The sequence below is a fragment of the Brachycentrus maculatus genome, unplaced genomic scaffold, assembly GCF_059751285.1.
Source record: "Brachycentrus maculatus isolate JH-2025_06_01 unplaced genomic scaffold, ASM5975128v1 h1tg000421l, whole genome shotgun sequence".
Classification (NCBI taxonomy): domain Eukaryota; kingdom Metazoa; phylum Arthropoda; class Insecta; order Trichoptera; family Brachycentridae; genus Brachycentrus; species Brachycentrus maculatus.
In genome coordinates this window covers 799,252-817,228 of record NW_028281169.1, presented here as the reverse complement: position 1 = coordinate 817,228, position 17,977 = coordinate 799,252, and the positions used below count along the sequence as shown (strand labels likewise).

At 36.6% G+C, this 17,977-nt stretch overlaps 1 protein-coding gene across 1 annotated transcript in view; it reads left to right on the top strand.

Moving 5' to 3' along the window:
* The window catches only part of LOC148302706 (transient receptor potential cation channel trpm-like), a 248,030-nt gene extending 230,680 nt beyond the window's left edge, over positions 1-17,350 (top strand). Inside the window, exons 21-32 of the mRNA XM_088271175.1 lie at positions 965-1,198; positions 2,034-2,156; positions 3,244-3,444; positions 4,333-4,515; positions 5,238-5,472; positions 5,936-6,032; positions 10,576-10,706; positions 10,840-10,978; positions 12,574-12,744; positions 14,688-14,846; positions 15,602-15,756; positions 16,887-17,350. Of these exons, the coding sequence (XP_088127301.1) occupies positions 965-1,198; positions 2,034-2,156; positions 3,244-3,444; positions 4,333-4,515; positions 5,238-5,472; positions 5,936-6,032; positions 10,576-10,706; positions 10,840-10,978; positions 12,574-12,744; positions 14,688-14,846; positions 15,602-15,756; positions 16,887-17,053 (1,995 nt within the window). The 3' untranslated portion in view covers positions 17,054-17,350. The remainder of the gene's footprint in view (positions 1-964; positions 1,199-2,033; positions 2,157-3,243; positions 3,445-4,332; positions 4,516-5,237; positions 5,473-5,935; positions 6,033-10,575; positions 10,707-10,839; positions 10,979-12,573; positions 12,745-14,687; positions 14,847-15,601; positions 15,757-16,886) is intronic.
* The last annotated feature ends 627 nt before the right edge of the window (positions 17,351-17,977 follow it).

The window sequence follows — 17,977 nt, the reverse complement described above, 5'->3', positions numbered from 1 at the left end:
CTTACTTCAAAACGGAATTACATTTTGTCGCCATATATTATAAAATGTAAAACTAACCCTGCAGAAAGATTTAACATTTTTGCTCAACTTTGTAACATATTAACTTAAAATCTAAAATGCTATTTGTATATTCTAAGCACAGAGTATGTATCGGGCAAGTTAACGTGTTATCTATGCAGTTTAGATAATTTTGTTTATTCATATTTTGACATGAAAAACATTCATATTCAACAATTCACTTTGGAATCTTTATCTAAAACTTAGGATTTAAAGTCGATGATATAAAGTTTGATAACCTCAAAATGAAAATGCTGTCCCTGTGCTTAGTATAGCATATTGGTAAATGCCATGTTTGCTTCATAACAATAACAAAACTTAAATATAACAGCAAATTTATATTAAATAGTATTCTCAATATTATTCATATTTAAAGCATTTACTTATCAACTGCTTGGAGCAAAATACTAGATCAAGATTTGTCATAAAAAAAGTGACAACCCTGTATTAGAGATACATGTTGACAGTTGTGCAAAGCTTTTAAGTGAATCTCTGTAAAGTATTTATTCATTATTCCAATAGATGTCTCTATATGTTCCATATTTTAGACTATTCAAATTCGTACTAAAAATGATTATAAACAGATATGTTATAAACTTGAGTGGTTTCCTCACTCATTTTGTATGGCCGGCATCACGGGCATGGTAACAAAGATTGAGTTAACTCACATAAGGTACCTATCCAGTTAATATAAAGGTGGATACTGACCGGAGCATTTTGTTGTAACGTAACACGTTACGATGCGAGCATTCAGGCAGTCAGTACACCGAGCCGAGCGCTCCATCCATAGTTTCGGATGCTCGGTGATGCTCGCCGCGAGCGATGTTACGACGATGTCTCCACCTTTATTGCTAACCCTGGTAACCCTGACTTGTTATACTTTTTCTGATATAATTACCTTGTCTAGGTGTGGATGTTCCAACGGTTCACAGTGGTGATGGCGTATGAACAGAAGCCGGTTCTGCCGCCTCCCCTCATCGTATTGTCTCACGCGTACTTACTACTCAAGTGGCTAAAGAGAAAGGCGAGAGGTGTCCGAGAAGCGTACGACAACGGCCTTAAACTTTTCTTGGAAAAAGATGACATGGAAAGGCTTTACGACTTTGAGGAAGAATGCGTGGAGGGATACTTCAGAGAACAGGTAAATAATAAAAATAATAAATTATGATAATTTATATGGCGCCATTTTCGTAAAAAACTACCTCTAAATGAAAGGGGGCTTTACTGTGGAAAAAATGATCGTGGAAATGATTTAGCAAGCAAATGTGTTTTTAGATTTTTTCTAAATATCATCTCACTATTTCTGTCCGCCTCCATAGTGTATTGGTCAGCACGCTCGTCTACCATTCTGGAGGTCCCGGGTTCGATTCTCAGGGGGGGTCAAATAAATATAAGAGATTTTCTCACTCTAATATTTATTCAATATTACCCTGGACTGATACCTGAAGCAGAGGGCTGATCACCTTTCCTTCATGTGTTAATGATCAAGATAACACTGTGTTTATATAATGCAGTGCCCTATGCACCATTGGGGTGCGGATAAGGGTTTGAAAATTTATATTAGTCCCGCAACAGCAAAAGCACGCTCTCTAAATTTAGTGCGCTGGTTGCGAGCTGGTAATATCACATTGCCCATCGCAGTTTTTGTACCCGATCGAAGCGTGAGACGTCTATCAACCAATTCATCTGGATTACACAGCTCTTTTAGATACTCTGGAGCCATATTATGTTTTGATTTATACATGATTAGACAGAGTTTATACTCAACCCTTTTGGGAAATCATAACAAGTGCAGTTTGTGAAGTAGTGGGGTGATGTGTCTGAATTTAGAAATTCCAAAAATCAGTCTCGCTGCTGTGTGAAACGATTGATTTATTTATTGTTCTGAGGATCCACAGATATGCACTGTTTAAGAATTATCCTTTAAATATTATTAACCTATTGTAGTTATATTATATTGAATCCTTTCCTTTCAGGAATTCAAACTGAATCAGTCCACGGAAGAGCGAGTGCGAAACACTACAGAAAGAGTGGAGAATATGTCACAGAAATTAGAAGACATCAACCAGAAAGAAAACTTCCAAATAACTACTATGCAGGTTGGTTTATTAAATAATAAACTAAGGCTCATAGAAAAGCAATATAATATAGCTTTTAAAATGTGAAAACTTTGTTTTAAAATATAGTTAAGTTAATATCTTTTTTTAACTTACATATAACGCCAGCCATTATTGAAGCAAACAGCTCTCCAAAATTAATTGAATCTCTATTAAGCAAAAATTCAAATATTTGGCAGTTATCAGGACTTGAGTAAGAATCTCGATAAGCAATTTTTTGTGTTTAAGGTATGTTTATATGGGAAATATATAGAAATATACAGGGCTTTTTGTATAAAAAAGGTCCCGAAATTCACTTATAAACTCCCAGAAAAGGTATTATTTCGAGAAATAAAAATACTTTGTGTTCTGATCCACTCACATTTTTATTTAACCAACTAGTTTCGGCAACAACCTGTTGCCCTCTTCAGGGTTACATTTATTACTAATAGTAATAAATGTAATAGTAATAAATGTAACCCTGAAGAGGGCAACAGGTTGTTGCCGAAACTAGTTGGTTAAATAAAAATGTGAGTGGATCAGAACACAAAGTATTTTTATTTCTCGAAATAATATATCAATATGATCCACAAAGTATTTTAGTAGCTTTCAATATTCAAAACATCCCAGAAAAGGTCTCGGAACTCAAATTATTCAAATGACATTTCAATATTCATGACAACACTATATTTTATCACTTTTACGAATTATATAAATAAAGATTGTAAGCATAAACATGGTTTCGTCTAATTAATATTAAATATAAAAAAATTTAAAAATTATCCTTGAAAAAAGGTGCTGGAACGCCGATCCATCACGTTATATGGAGAAAAAAGCCCCTGAAATATATTTTAGTATATGGGAAAACTAAATGTCTTTAATATGTTTCAACTTTATATTTAATTCTTGATGCAGATGTATAATAATCATTATCAATTATTGAGTCTGGATAAAATCAGCGTGATTTCTACGTTGCCCGAGATCATTCCATGATTTATAAGTCTGTAATAGAGATTCTTCTAGAGTTTAAGATAGATTTTTGATTACTTGGAAGTAGTTTTCTGAAGGCAGTTCTTTCATCTTTTCTCAGGGCGTGGAGTTCAGGATCAGGAAGCTGGAAGAGCTCGGAGACCAGACCCTCAACCACCTGGCTGTGATACATCGCTTCATGGCAACCCACCCCCACATGGGGGGCCGTGGAGGCTCCTCCGATACGCTCACGGTGGACCCCCCCATGGCACCGCCCCCCAGGCATACAGACAGGTTGAGGAGGTTTAGTGAAAGATCAGATGTAAGCATCTCAACTAATTGATTACCCATTCACCTATGAATTCTCTTTTTTCAAATCTTAATTTGGATAATAAATAGTGATAATTTTTGTTTCGTGGTGTCATTTAGAGATTTGGATCATTACTAGAGTTTGAATCATATATTTCATAAATTAGAACTGTCTATCATATTCTGTTATGAATCTATCACTCCGATTTTCATCTTGGAGCTATACGTGAGAGAAATTCTTGAACCAAGCTATTTTTCTAATTATTTCACTAACAGGGCAAGAGTACCTGCTTGCCCAGTCCTGATCATTACCATATATAATCTATGTAAATAAAATACAAAGTGGAAGAGAATGAGAGGAAGATCCCCATATGATGGACAGATCAAGTTAAGTCAGCCGCAGCCACCTCGGTGGTTGAAACGCTACGTAAGAGATAACTGGAGAAGAGTCATTGCTTCCACAATGGTCACAACTCTCAGTAATGAGGAATAAGATACCATCAAGTTAGATTCACACAGCGTTTGGTGGATGATTACCAAACAAAGTTAGAGCAGAAACAAATCAAATGCCTATTTTTCCTTTCTGCATATATTTACCTATATTATTTTTGAAGCAATGTCTTCTTCTTCTTCTTCGTTATATAGATACTCAGGATCTGTTTGTGCCTCCGCCTGTTGCTCTTGGGATGTTGACTCCCGGCTATTTCTCCACCCTTTTGGAGGTCACCCTGGGGGTCTACGTCCTTCAGAGTTTCCTTGAAGGATGATACGTGGAAGTCTGTTTTCTGACATTCTGTTAACATGCTCATTCCAGTATCGCCTTCGTTGTAGTCCCCACCTCACAATATCTTCTGTGAAGCAATGTGGTCTTATATTTTGATTATGGTATAACATTGTCCAGATGAACTCGGACAGTGAAGGTGGGACCTCTATGGGAGTCCCGCGCAGGCGGCTGACGAGGGCCCTCACGGAAGCAGGCAGGCCGGACACGTTCTACGAGGATATGCCGGCCCCGCAGTTCCATGTTCCTGTCAGGGAAGAGGATGAGGATGAAGGCTCCATCGAAGAAACGAGACATTCCAGAGTAAGTTTGAAGAAACTGACATTTTTGTAAATACTTTAACCTTCTCCTACATTAAAACCCTTATTGTAACTCAAACTGCTGTGAAGAACTATCACAGCCACTATCACTTAAGAGTCTCTGAATTCTCTTTTGTAGTATTACCAATTAACTGAATCTGAGCCAGAACTAACCGTTTCACTATCGTTTTCCATTGTGAAGGGTTTTTTTTTTTTTTACAAACGGTATTTTTATTATTTTTTACAAAATTACTTAACTCAATTGAAAACATTACACTTTAGCTGTTATTCTCTACAGCTCTTAAAAATAGCTAGGTTAACTACTACTACTACTACGCCACACTCTTCTGTCCTGACATACACTCCTCGCCTCCTTCACATCCATACATCTAGTCATACATGCCCTCCGATTACGCAGACTTTTGACACCGCTAGATTTTAGGTTCTGATTGATCTGATCGTGCCAAATCTTTTTTGGTTGTCCTCATTCTGTTTTCCCTCTCACATTCGCTAGGTTAAAAAGACGTTAGCTTTTGAGCTAGGTTAAAAAGACGCCACACTGCCACAAATCTTACACATTTGTTGACAGTGATTACCTTAAGATCTGCTTGATCATTCTAAATAGTTCTACAACTAAATGGCTACAGGAGGAAAACCCTTGTACCCAAAGTGTTTAAATACTTATCAGTGTTAATACGTTACATACAATAATATTATCCTTTCTAGCTGGACATTCCGCACGTGACTGCCATTGGACGGCCGGCCTCCGTCTCGGGGTCGTCGGATGGGCGCGGGGCGGGCGCAGGAGGCGCGGGGGGCGCCGACACGGACCTGCTGATGCCCAAGGAGGAGGAGAACCTCACCGAGGGAGACTCCACTCCGGTGGCGCCCCCTCTGGCGCAGGCACCGCCCGCCAGCAGCGAGTCCAGAGACACAGATGATCGACAAGATGGTGCAAAACGTACGTAGAGTTAAACATCATCTTCTTCTGCTTGGCCTTATGGCCTGTTTTTAAGATGGCCTCCAGCGACGTTGATTCCCAGCTGTCAATCCATCTCTTTTGTGGTCTGCCTGGGAATCGTCTACCTTGGGGTTGGCTAATCCCAAGGTAGATGACCCCCGGGCAGACAGCACCAAATAGATTAATAACAGCTGAGAATGAACATCGCAAGAGGCTAATCTATCTTAAAAATAGGCAACAAGGCCTACACAAGGCATGGCTGTAAAGTCCAATGTGGGAGAGTCTGGATGGTTCCATTCTCCTTACATGTGCATACCATTGTCTTCTTCATTGTCTTCCCCAACTTACGACGTCTTGAATCATCAATTATGCATGTAACAACGATAATCCTGACTATTTTTTGTTGTTGTTTCGTAGTTTATGAAATTGCAATATTTAACCCTTGATTTTTTTTATATTTCAGTAGGTTCAGTGGATATGGAGAGTTTGTCAGAGGTAGTATCCCTTCGGGGAGATACTTGCGGAAGAAACACTGTCCGAAAAAGACATAACACTCGCAGGTATGATACTGATATTGTATTATATATTTAAAAGTTAATCATTAACATATGCTCGCATTCACAAAACATGTTAAAATTCAATTTGCAATTTTTCCACTGATTATCATACCATTTTCCGGGTCATCTGAACATGACTATCAACAAGGATATGTCCCGATACATCAAAATGAATGGAGACCCTGTATTTGATTAATAATGATTGAAATACCCTTGTCAGTTATGATCTGATCACCTCATTTGATCCTGTATTGCCAAGAATGAAAGGACTTTAGTAACTAGGAAAATTTCTTAAACAATTTATATCAAATATGATTTTTATACCAATTTACGAGATATCGTAAGGTTTTTCACAAAATTTTGTCATCTCTACACAACTAACTTAAATATATTACTTGTTTCACGCATTGCAGAGTGTAAGTTTAAAAAATATTTATATCACATACCGCACATTACATAGAACACTTTTTGTATTACGCCTACCACTCTCTCTTAAAACTTTCTCTTCTCTCTCTATCGTACTCTATGGACATAAATTGACTTTATTTCCGGTTATCAAGCTCAACTGAATTTAAACTGAGTCAAAATTTAAGTACCTACTCAATTATTAAATAAAACTTCTTCATAAGATAATAGCGAAAAGTACTTACTTATAATTAGTACACGTTTTTAGTGCGTTACAGTCTGCAAATAACAATAGCTAATAGGCCATTTATTTACACCTAGAGGTGTTTAATAAATTTACTTTGACTATAGGCGTTTCTCAAATTCTCAGTTTTGGCTGATGACTGTTTAGCTTAGGATAAATGTAAGCACTTGACCGAACATAAGACGACCCGGGTTCAAATCCTGGAGCTTAACAGTTACTTTTTCTTGCAATATGTTCAAATCATATTATCATAGCATTTTTATTTGTATTTTGTTTCTAAATATGTAAATAAGATCAGCCAAAACCACGCATTTCTTATTTCGTCTACCAAATCAAATTTTTGTACCTATTTTTTTTTTTGACTGGTACAAACATACGAATGCATATGGCTGACCAGCCAGTATTTTTAAAATTGCAATGTGCCGACCATAGTTATAGTGAGAATTGCCAACCTGGAAACGTTGAACATGGAACGGCCATGATGAATGACAGAGACAGACTTATTTCCGCCATTTTGATGTGCAACTATACACTGACAATGAATGAATAGCCGCAAAATGCATAGCTGATAGAAAACACCATAGACAAAACGGAAACTGTACCATATGCATTCGTGGAGACATTGGCCTATCTTCAGGAAGAATTTAATTAGATAGAAATTTTTAATAAACCTTCGAAACTTACATTGGCTGTGTTATTCTTCAAGCTTTATCTTTCCATTTAAATATATTTTTTAAATAAAATTTAGTTAAACAACTATTTACAATATATTTCTTTTCTTTTTCATGCGTTGCAGCGTGTAAGTTCAAACCTGCACTCTTGATATTTTATTTTCCGACCCGAGAAACCTTTATTATTTTGATTTGCACCGTTTTATAATCCACACTGAACCTACTCCCACATACACTGTGCCCACTTTGCAATTATTCCGAATATTGGCTTTACACCCCAGCTGTAGATATTATGAAAGTATTAAACGAAATGTGAATATCTGTTAGTGACAATAGGTAGACTAGATTCTTAGTAAAGAATGCGTTTTGTGATATTATGAAAACGACACATTTTATCAATGTATTTAAAGAGCATATTATTGCTCCGCCTCCGTAGTGTAATGGTCAGCACGCTCGGCTACCGTTCTGGAGGTCCCGGGTTTGATTCCCAAGGGGGGTAAAATAAATATAAGTGATTTTTTCACCGTAATATTTATTTAATATTACCCTGGACTGGTACCTGAAGCTGAGGGCTGATAACCTTTCCTTCATGTGTAAACGATCAAAATAACACTGCGTTTATATGACGCAGTGCCCTATGCACCATTGGGTGCAGATAAGGGTTTTATTTTATTTTATTATTGCTCAGGAGTGATATTTTTTTGAAAATCAATTAGACAAAACAATTTTTGCTCTTATGTATTACAATCTTTATTTATATAATTAATCCATTATGATAAAATATGGTATTTGTATGAATATTTAAATGATATTTTATTTTAGTAAAAACTTTAACATGAAGTGAGTTCGGGAACCTTTATTGTTTAAAAAAAACCCTGGTATTTATAAACAGCAAGTTATAGCAAGACATATTAATTATATTACAAAGTTATGAAAAGATTTCAATATTCATGTGAATTTTAAAAACACGTGAATATTTTCACATTTCACCTCAGTGATCCAACGCATGATGGACTTAATGTTTTTAAACATGCTTTTTTTCCTGTTTGTTAGGTTGATTCCCTTTCACAATCAAAGTTTATTTTTGATGCAAACCCCTTGTGACTAAATTAGATAGAGATGGCTTTATAGTAGGTGGAAATATGTCCCCAGATGACCTACGACATTCATATGTGGGTCTACATATTTCTTTGTAAGCACCAAGCTTTGTACATGTTTGAACAATGTACCATGAAATAGATAACTGATGTTAAAATAAAATTTCCCGTAATATGTAATACCTCTTGTATGCTTATACAATACCTAGGCCACTTGTTAGATACCTACAAAAATCCTTCTCTATATCGCTCACTCCTTTCAACAATGTCATAAATCAAAAAACTAGATTTTTCAGGAGATCATTTTTAAAGTTACAAAATATCAAATGTAGAAAATTAATATCATGCCACTTATTGAACTTTTTACTGTGCAACAGATCTTTTTAAGTAAAACCTGAATGTTTTTTTCTCCATTTGAATAATATTTAGTATATTATTTCGAGAAATAAAAATACTTTGTGTTTTGATCCACTCACATTTTTATGAACCAACTAGTTTCGGCAACAACCTGTTGCCCTCTTCAGGGTTTAATTTACGACTATTTTATTTCTCGAAATAATATATCAATATTATCCACAAAGTTAATGCTTTCAATATTCAAAACATAAGATTTAGTATATTTAAAAAATACATTTTCTTCAAAATGCAAAAACAACACTTTCTGCCCTATAGCGGGTAAATATTAAGTTAAAAATATGACGCTTTTGCTAGGATATAGTACGTTTTCTGGGCATTCCGAAAACATGACGATTTTTGATATATGACGTTGTTGAAAGGAGTGAGCGATTTATGGTTTTGTCAATATTATTCATTATACTGTCAATATTATTGTCGTTTTGTCAATATTATTCGTTTTGTCGATATTATCTTTATAGCATAGTGGTGACTACCATGCTAGAGGTCCCAGGTTCGATTTCCAGGTAGTCAAAATTAATAGTTAAATGATCTTTCATTCTATTTATTTAATACCACCCCGGACTGGTGCCTGAAGCGCATGATTGATCACATTACCTCTATGTAATCAATGTTTAACATAACATTGTGTCTGTATGATGCAGTGCCCTTTGCACCATTGGGTGCGGATAAGGGTTAGAAGAAGATATATTAATAATAAAAGTTAAATTCTTAAATCTTGTAAAATACTAAAAATAAATAGTTTTTTGCTAGCACTCTCCTTATCATTCATCATTCACTTTGTGTAATACCACTTAAAAACTACTTAACGACTACCAGTTTCAGAAACCTGTTGGTGGAAATATCTGTAGCTTCCGGAACTAGTCGTAGCAATATAATACTTAAGTGGTAAAAAACAAGTGTTTTATTTATAATTTAATCAGTCCGAGCACAAAGTGAATGACGAAACAATAAATCTGGAGTTCCTCACCAAAACGTTACATTTCCATTATAAACGATTTTAAGTAATCAGAAATTCTAGCTTGTAAAATTGTTACGTTTTGGTGCAATTTAATGATTTCATATTGGTTTAACACAGTATTGATCACGTTTTGCCGCAATTTTAGTTGAGATTTCGGTAGAATTCAGTAAACAGAACAAATTTGCATTTAAAGCAAGGGTGGCCAACCCGCGGCCTTACGTGCGAATATATGACGAATATATTTTTTTTAAATATCGGATCCTTTGGAATTTATTCAAAATCATATTTAAGTTATTAAAACCAATGAAGTTTTTATAATTACATGAAATGCATATATTGTGGTGATTTATTTTTCCCGTTTACTTGTAGCTCGTTGCGTTAGAGAACTCGCAGTCTGCTTGCAGCTTTATATTAAAAATAATTCGAATTTTTACATAAGTTAAGTATACTTACAACAGAATCAATAAATATGAAATTTGTTGAATTTTTTTTATTTATTATTAATTTATGTGGCCCTTAGGAAAATTTAAGGTCATCAATTCGGCCCGGGTGCGATTTGGGTTGGCCAGGCCTGATTTGAAGGATTTTTTTTGTGCAATATTGGAAATGTAACTTTTTAGTAAGGACCTCTACAAATAACATTACAAATCAGTCAGTTACAAATGAAAAGTTTGAAGTTAGGTGAATGATATTGACAAAGCCCGTGGCCCGACTGTTCCTTTCCGATTAGTTATGCATCAACTACCCAATATAGGTCTTCCGAGGGCTGCAGCGACATGGGGACCAGCAACCTGCTGGGAGCTGGCTCCCACTACCTGCCGAGGAGACAACATTCCCAGACTCACTCGGAGCCAGACAACTCAACTGACGCAGCTTCAGTTCATGGTGAGTTTCTTGCTCCGTCACATCTTGTACAATAAAGAAAGTCTGTGATTTTTTGTTCAATTCTGGACAGAAGAACAAGGCTGAAGTAAGTAAGTGTGTGATAAAAAATAATTGAATGATGCTTTTTTTCCAGAATATTTGACGGCTCACAGTTCTCGGGCACCTCCCCGCGGGCCGAGACAGCTCCTGCTGGCGATGCACGCGGAGTATACCAGCATCACTGACGAGTTGGAGACTGTGTGTGGCCTGCTATCACCACCGCGGACTCCAAGGTACACCTCGACTATAGTGATCACCTTTTAATTTTTAATACAATTATCAATTAATGTATTAATTTTAAATCAAACACAGATTTTTTGAGTCTACTGAGTTGTATTTTACTAACAAAAAACACATAAAAATATATATTGTGACAATTGTTTCGCCTTGTTAGGGCATTATCAAACGAATGTGAAGATCAAATGGACTACGGTCCCTATGCAGCTATACAATTCTAAGTGACAGTTTTAACACGTTCAGCAATAATTTATGGGAGACAATAGTAGCTAATGAGCTCTGTGTTTGATTTAAAATTAATACATAAATTAAAATGGAGTTCTACAAATTAAACGCCAAATCAATAAACAATTATCAATCTATATTTTGTATTTTAAAAGCATTTTCAACCTTGTGGTATGGTAATATAAACACACTCCTTATTCATCATTATTTTTGTGTAATACCACTTATAAACTACTTCACAATATGTTGTGTCCAAATTCTTGTTCATGAATTTGAGTTTCTCCACTTATTTTTTGGGTTTATTAATTTGGGGTTATTTTTACATTTTGACATCTCAACATAGACACGAAGAAGTCTTAACATGAATCTCAACATGGATAAAAAAAGGATCGCCGCTAAATAAAAGCTTTCTCTTGAAGCATCATGAGATTGATGATACGAGTATATGTATGAACATGTTCCAAAAATTATATATGTATGAGTTCCACTACTCATAGTGTGGTTGTTAATCATGGGTAGAATGGGTGAATTTTATATTTGTGTAAAGTGATCATTTAAACTAGCCTTTGATAGGTTGTTAGCCCAGTAAAAACCCAGACATTCATATTTTTCATCTATTTTAAGATGTCAAAATGTAAAAACTACTTTTTTTATCTTATTTCATTTTTTTACAAAAATGTCAATAATATTAGTATATAACCACTCATCGAGATTTTTTAAGTCTACCGGTTTCGAGACATACCCTTTTGTACATTTTGTGTAGTTTTAAGCGTGTTAATGGTGCTATGGTGGTGAAGGGTGGTATTGTTTGCATGCTGTGGTAGTGATTGTCCTGACGAAGAGATGGGTAGGTATGTCTCAAAACCGGTATACTTAAAAAATCTCGGTGAGTGGCTATATACTAATATTATTAACATTTTTTTTTTAAATAAGAAAAAATGACTAACCACAAAGTAAATGCTGTAAATATTAAAATAATATTGAGAATATCGTAGTCATACACGAGAAAGTGACCAAGTGCATTTCTTACAAAGACGTGATCATTGACTATTTGATATCTTACTAGCTTAATATTGCCCCGAAAAAAATCCCAAAGGATTTTAAAATTGGAAGTATAATATATTGACTTGTTAAAAATGACTAACTGCATTGATATTTATTTTCTCGCCTAGCAAAAGTGACTAAAGTGGCCCTCCTGAACATTTTACATTTTGTTAGTTAGCCACTTTCTCCTGTATGACTACGATATGTAAAATCTACTTCACGGCTACCGGTTTCGGAATAACAATTTCATCATCAGTCTTCGGTTGGTCTTGTGTTTTTGACTGAATTTAATGCCACGATTATTTTCTTCGCTTCTTTACAGCACGGCAGCCCGCCACCTGCTGTCGCCGCCCCACCACAACTCTCCGCAGGGCCGCAGACGCCACGCCTCGGAGATGAGCAACCCGGAGTTCGCCCTCTTCATCGAGAAGGAGCACCTCCGCGACGCCGAAGAGAACGACTACATCCTAATGGAAAACCTCATTCAGAGAAGGTTGACTCCATGTTTATGCTGTAGTTTGACACACAAACATAGGTCTTTGTATTGCAGAAGGTACAACTTTTCCCTCAATCGGTTATGGAATGTTTTCACCAATCTAGCTTAGAAATTTTCAAAAAGACCATATCTTCTCTTCACAATGTAAGTCTGGAATCATTTAACACCTTCGATCCTGATGCAACGTCAATAATCTTACGTGTACATAAGTCATTGAATATATAATATATATATATATTGTACATAAGTCCATGGTAAATAACAAATCTATCAAAGTTGTCCTCCATATTTCAAAACATACATATTACTAAAGCAAGTATGATGCATTTATGACCCGTGTCAGCCATCTTCCCATATGTGCATATTTTTATGTTTCCGTCTTCACTTTGCACGAAAATGTAACATTTTCAATTAATTTCAGCAATAAAATGTTAAATTAATGAATTGACAGTTGTGTCCCTCAAAATGTGAACTATTTTAAAATAAATGCAACTTTTCAATCACAAGAATGATTGAAATCTATATCTGTTTTGTGCTAAGGACCTGAAGTTGAGCACGAGATGAAAAACTATAAAATCATATATGTTTTACCCGTGCTGTTGTATGGTGTGGAAGGGTGGACTCTCAAAATATTCGTGATTAATAAAATATCCCGGGTGTACTGGCAGAAAACATTAACTCGAAAATATGCAATTTTGGTGGTTTTTCAAGTAAATTCAACTTTAAGTTTAATAGTGGGTGTTTTTGGGTGAATAACAGGGATTTTAGAGTTAACGTTTTTTGCCAGTAAACTCACAATATCTTCTTCTTCTAACCCTTATCTGCACCCAATGGTGCATAGGGCAGTGCATCATCTTGACGCAATGTTATCTTGATCGTTAATTATATGAAGGCAAGGTGGTCACTCCTGCGCTTCAGGGACCAGTCCAGAGTAATATTAAATAAATATTAGAGTGTAAAATTGGCTTGTCCTCGGAGTTTTTACTACCAATGCACAGCTTCCAATTGGTAAACATTCTAATTTCATAGTAACTATCACTACTTTGAGTATTACAAACATTTTCCTGTGATGTTTGACAATCACTTTCAACATCAATATTGGAGAAATATGTACAACGTGGTTAGGGTGAAAAAAAATGTATTTCTACCTTTCACTAAAAATTAGTTGAATTTTTTTTATTTGTGAATATTATTGACGAATCGGAACATTAGAAACGTGCATACAACAACACAACCTCCCAGCTCGACCATCAAAATACACTGACGTTTTGTTAATGTATTCTTCTTCTTCAAACCCTCATTCGCACCTGATGGTGCATAGGGCACTGTATCATATAAACACAGTGTTATTTTGATCGTTATCACATGAAGGAAAGGTGATCAGACCTCTACTTCATTAAGGTAATATTGAATAAATACTATTGTGAAAAAATCACCTATATTTATCTGACCCCCCCTGGGAATCAAACCCGGGACCTCCAGTACGGTATCCAAGCGTGCAGACCATCGCACTACAGAGACAGACTGAAGTATTTCAGGACTAAATTATAAAGTATATCAAGTCATTCTCTACAATTGTGACGCACTCGCTCACAAACGAAGTCACATCCTTGGAGGACCTCTTCTGGACTCCGAGAAGGTGAAGCTCCTACCACCAAGACAGGTCGTGAGTTACATGACTCATGTAGGCCTTGGCAGTGAGCTGTAATACAGAGGGAGGTCACAATAGACCTAAATGGTCGCAGTGACATAAGGGATGCAAGATCCTTTGACCCCAACAAAAAAAATTTATATCAAAGTCACTGGTCTGCCCAAAGTGTATACCCGAGTCGATATATCGATTCTGAGCACTCTTACAGATACACATTTCCGTCTTAAATAATAATGACCTGTGCATTATATCACAGTTCTACCATTCTCAGTGTGCAATGTAATTGTAGGTACGGTGACGAAGAAGACACGGGAAGTGGTGCGGGAGAGAGAGGGCTGCTGGAGGAAGAGGAAGATGAAGAGATCGGAGGGCTGAGCATGCGACGCACCACCGTGTCAGGAGCCAACATGCTCTCCGTAGACAGGGAGAGTCGAGTACTGCCGGCTAGGTAACTATGATATTTCAATTTATATTTTATTACTAGGTATTTTAACATTATGGGTGTCTCAACTTGAAACGAAGCATCTATCATTTTTATACAAAAGAAGATGGAAGTCGGGGCATGCCAGGACTTGCGACCTAGCATTTGGCTGAATGAAGTTAATCACTTTATATACTTATAAATCGTGAGTTTTCGTCCGCCTCCGTGGTGTAATGGTCAGCGTGTTTACCCACCGTGCTGGAGGTCCCAGGTTCGATTCCCAGGGGGGGTGAGAATAAATATTAGTGATTTTACACTCTAATATTTATTTAATATTACTCTGGACTGGTCCCTGAAGCGCAGGAGTGACCACCATGCCTTCATATAATTAACGATCAAGATGATGCAGTGTCCTATGTACCATTGGGTGCGGATAAGGGTTAGAAGAAGAAGATATTGTGAGTTTACTGGCAAAAAACGTTAACTGTAAAATCCCTGTTATTCTAATAAAAACACCCACTATTAAACTTAAAGTTGAATTTACTTGAAAAACCACCAAAATTGCATATTTTCGAGTTAATGTTTTCTGCCAGTACACCCGTGATATTTTATTAATCACGGATATTTTGAGAGTCCACCCTTCCACACCATACAACAGCACGGGTAAAACATATATGATTTTATAGTTTTTCATCTCGTGCTCAACTTCAGGTTCTTAGCACAAAACAGATATAGATTTCATGAAATATTGATTTGGCCTTTAATTTAATGTTTTATTCCAGACAACTGCGACGGGCGAGTGCTTTTGAGGTTAGAGAGCCACCCTCTCCGCACAGAGCCCTCGGGGTTGGCAAGAGTCTGGCGGGGACCGGGGAAACTGAACTGCTTCTCCCCGTCCCAGCCTCGCCACAGTCGCACACCTTCAGGCAGAGTTCAGGTACTCCTCGGCCACTCCACCCAACCTAACCTTACCTGACATAGCCTCACCCAACCTAACCTAACAATTATTATTTAACAACTTTCTGCATCTTGAGGATGTACGCAGCGGGTGTTCTAATGAAGTGACTGACTTCATTAGAACACCCGCTACGTCACAATGCAAACAAAGGCTCCCACACAGTTTGTGACATGGACCGAATGTTTGCATTTGCTTAAAACATAGCTTATTCTTTATACATTACTGCCATCTGTGAAAATAATTAGTCAAAATGGGAAATTTTGATCTTGGTGCCCAGTATAGTAAAATATATCTGCATCTCGCCCGCATTGCATATTGTGGTAGTCACTGATTGCTTGTGTTAGACAGTGAATATATGTACGTCCCATCATTTGTCACATTAACTACGCCTATATGACCAACTTTGTCGATATTAAACAGTATAACACACGTGTGAACAATTGTCATACAGAACTTAACCTCTTATTTTAGTCATTTGATATTACAAGGCAATTCGTATATGGGAAATGTTGTAAAGGCATATGTGTTTGCGCCTTATTGCCTATTTAGGCACATAAATTCAAATTCAAATTGATGTTTCAATAGGTAGGTAGGTACTTTCTATATTGCACCATAGCCACCGTGTTAATAACCAGAGGTATGACGTATGAAATCGTGCAGTTAAAACACGCTTATTTTACGATTTAACTGCTTGGATTTCAACATAGGAAACATCTCAACATACTTGGGATCTCAGTCCATAGAAGTCCTTTTGAGAAATTAATATTTTGTACAGGAATTTAGATTTTTTATTAAATTAAATTCAATTGGTCCATTAACTATACATAATCAAGTTGTTATGCATATAATTTTAATTAAAAATGTTTGTTTTGGGTCGGCTCTAGACTTTTAGTTAGAATGAATTTATTTTTTTATTGTTTCGACACATGGTAAGACATGATTATATTATGAATAAAACACTTTTATAAACAGTTTTATCGAACCAGTAGATGGAAGCATATGTAGCTTCCGAAACTAGTCGTAACAATATAATACTCAAGTGGTAAAAAACAAATGTCTTATTTATAATTTAATCAGGAGTTCACATGTATTTTTCTCTTTTGTTGCAGGTGAAACTAATATATCAAGCGATGTGTCTCTCTGTCAGCTGGGCAGTGAGCGCCGCCCCTCCCTTCCCCCCGCCCTCCCCCGTCCCCCCCTCCCGCTCCACGACTCCCGAGAGAACCCCCCGCAGACCCCCCCTGCCCAGCCACCCAACTCCGAGACTATGTGCTAATTCACTCTGAGACCGCTGAGACTATGTGCTAATTCACTCTGATACTGCTGATCCAAGCTGAGACTATGCGCTAATTCACTCTGAGACCGCTGGTCCAAGCTGAGACTGTGTGCTAATTCACTCTGAGACCACTGAGACTATGTGCTAATTCACTTTGATACTGCTGATCCAAGCTGAGACTATGTGCTAATTCACTCTGAGACCGCTGATCCAACCTGAGACTATGTGCTAATATGAGCTTAGCCTATGTGCTAATCCACACTACATGTCTATAAAACTTTTGATCTAAACCCAATATTATCATACAGAAGACCCAGCAATGCATACAACAACAAAAAGCCACATTTATTCACATACCTTTCGCTCCCTATTCATTTTTCAACGACCCTACTCGCTCGCCTTTTGAGGTGTGACTCGAAGCAGTTATAAATTTGTCTCTTTCTATCGTATACGAGAGAAACAAGGATGGGATGTATAAAAAGATAACAAACAGCGAACCCAATGATCAACAGTGTCAAGAATGCCGCGTCGCTTTTGCACGTCCAAACACCGCGGAGATGACTAACTCAATGTGCTTGAACAACTAATCTACACATTATTGACAGCAGACACAACAGATGAAGAAAATGGAAATTTTAAACAATCTTTTGAAGAAATTTTACAAGAATCCAACAATATCCATATTGCTATTAACAGAATATTGTCCTAATTTAACTCTTACCACTCTGTAGGCCAGACATTCTGGCCCGTATGATTCTAGTAGGCAGCTCCGTGGGCCACAATGTCTGGCGCAGGTATAACTTTAATCACTGATTTCTCTATTACCCAAGTATATTCTACCAAAAAATATTTCAGATAAATACAGTTAATCTTAATTAACATGGTCATGCAAATTGCCAGACAGAGTGTCCCAAAATTAGGGAA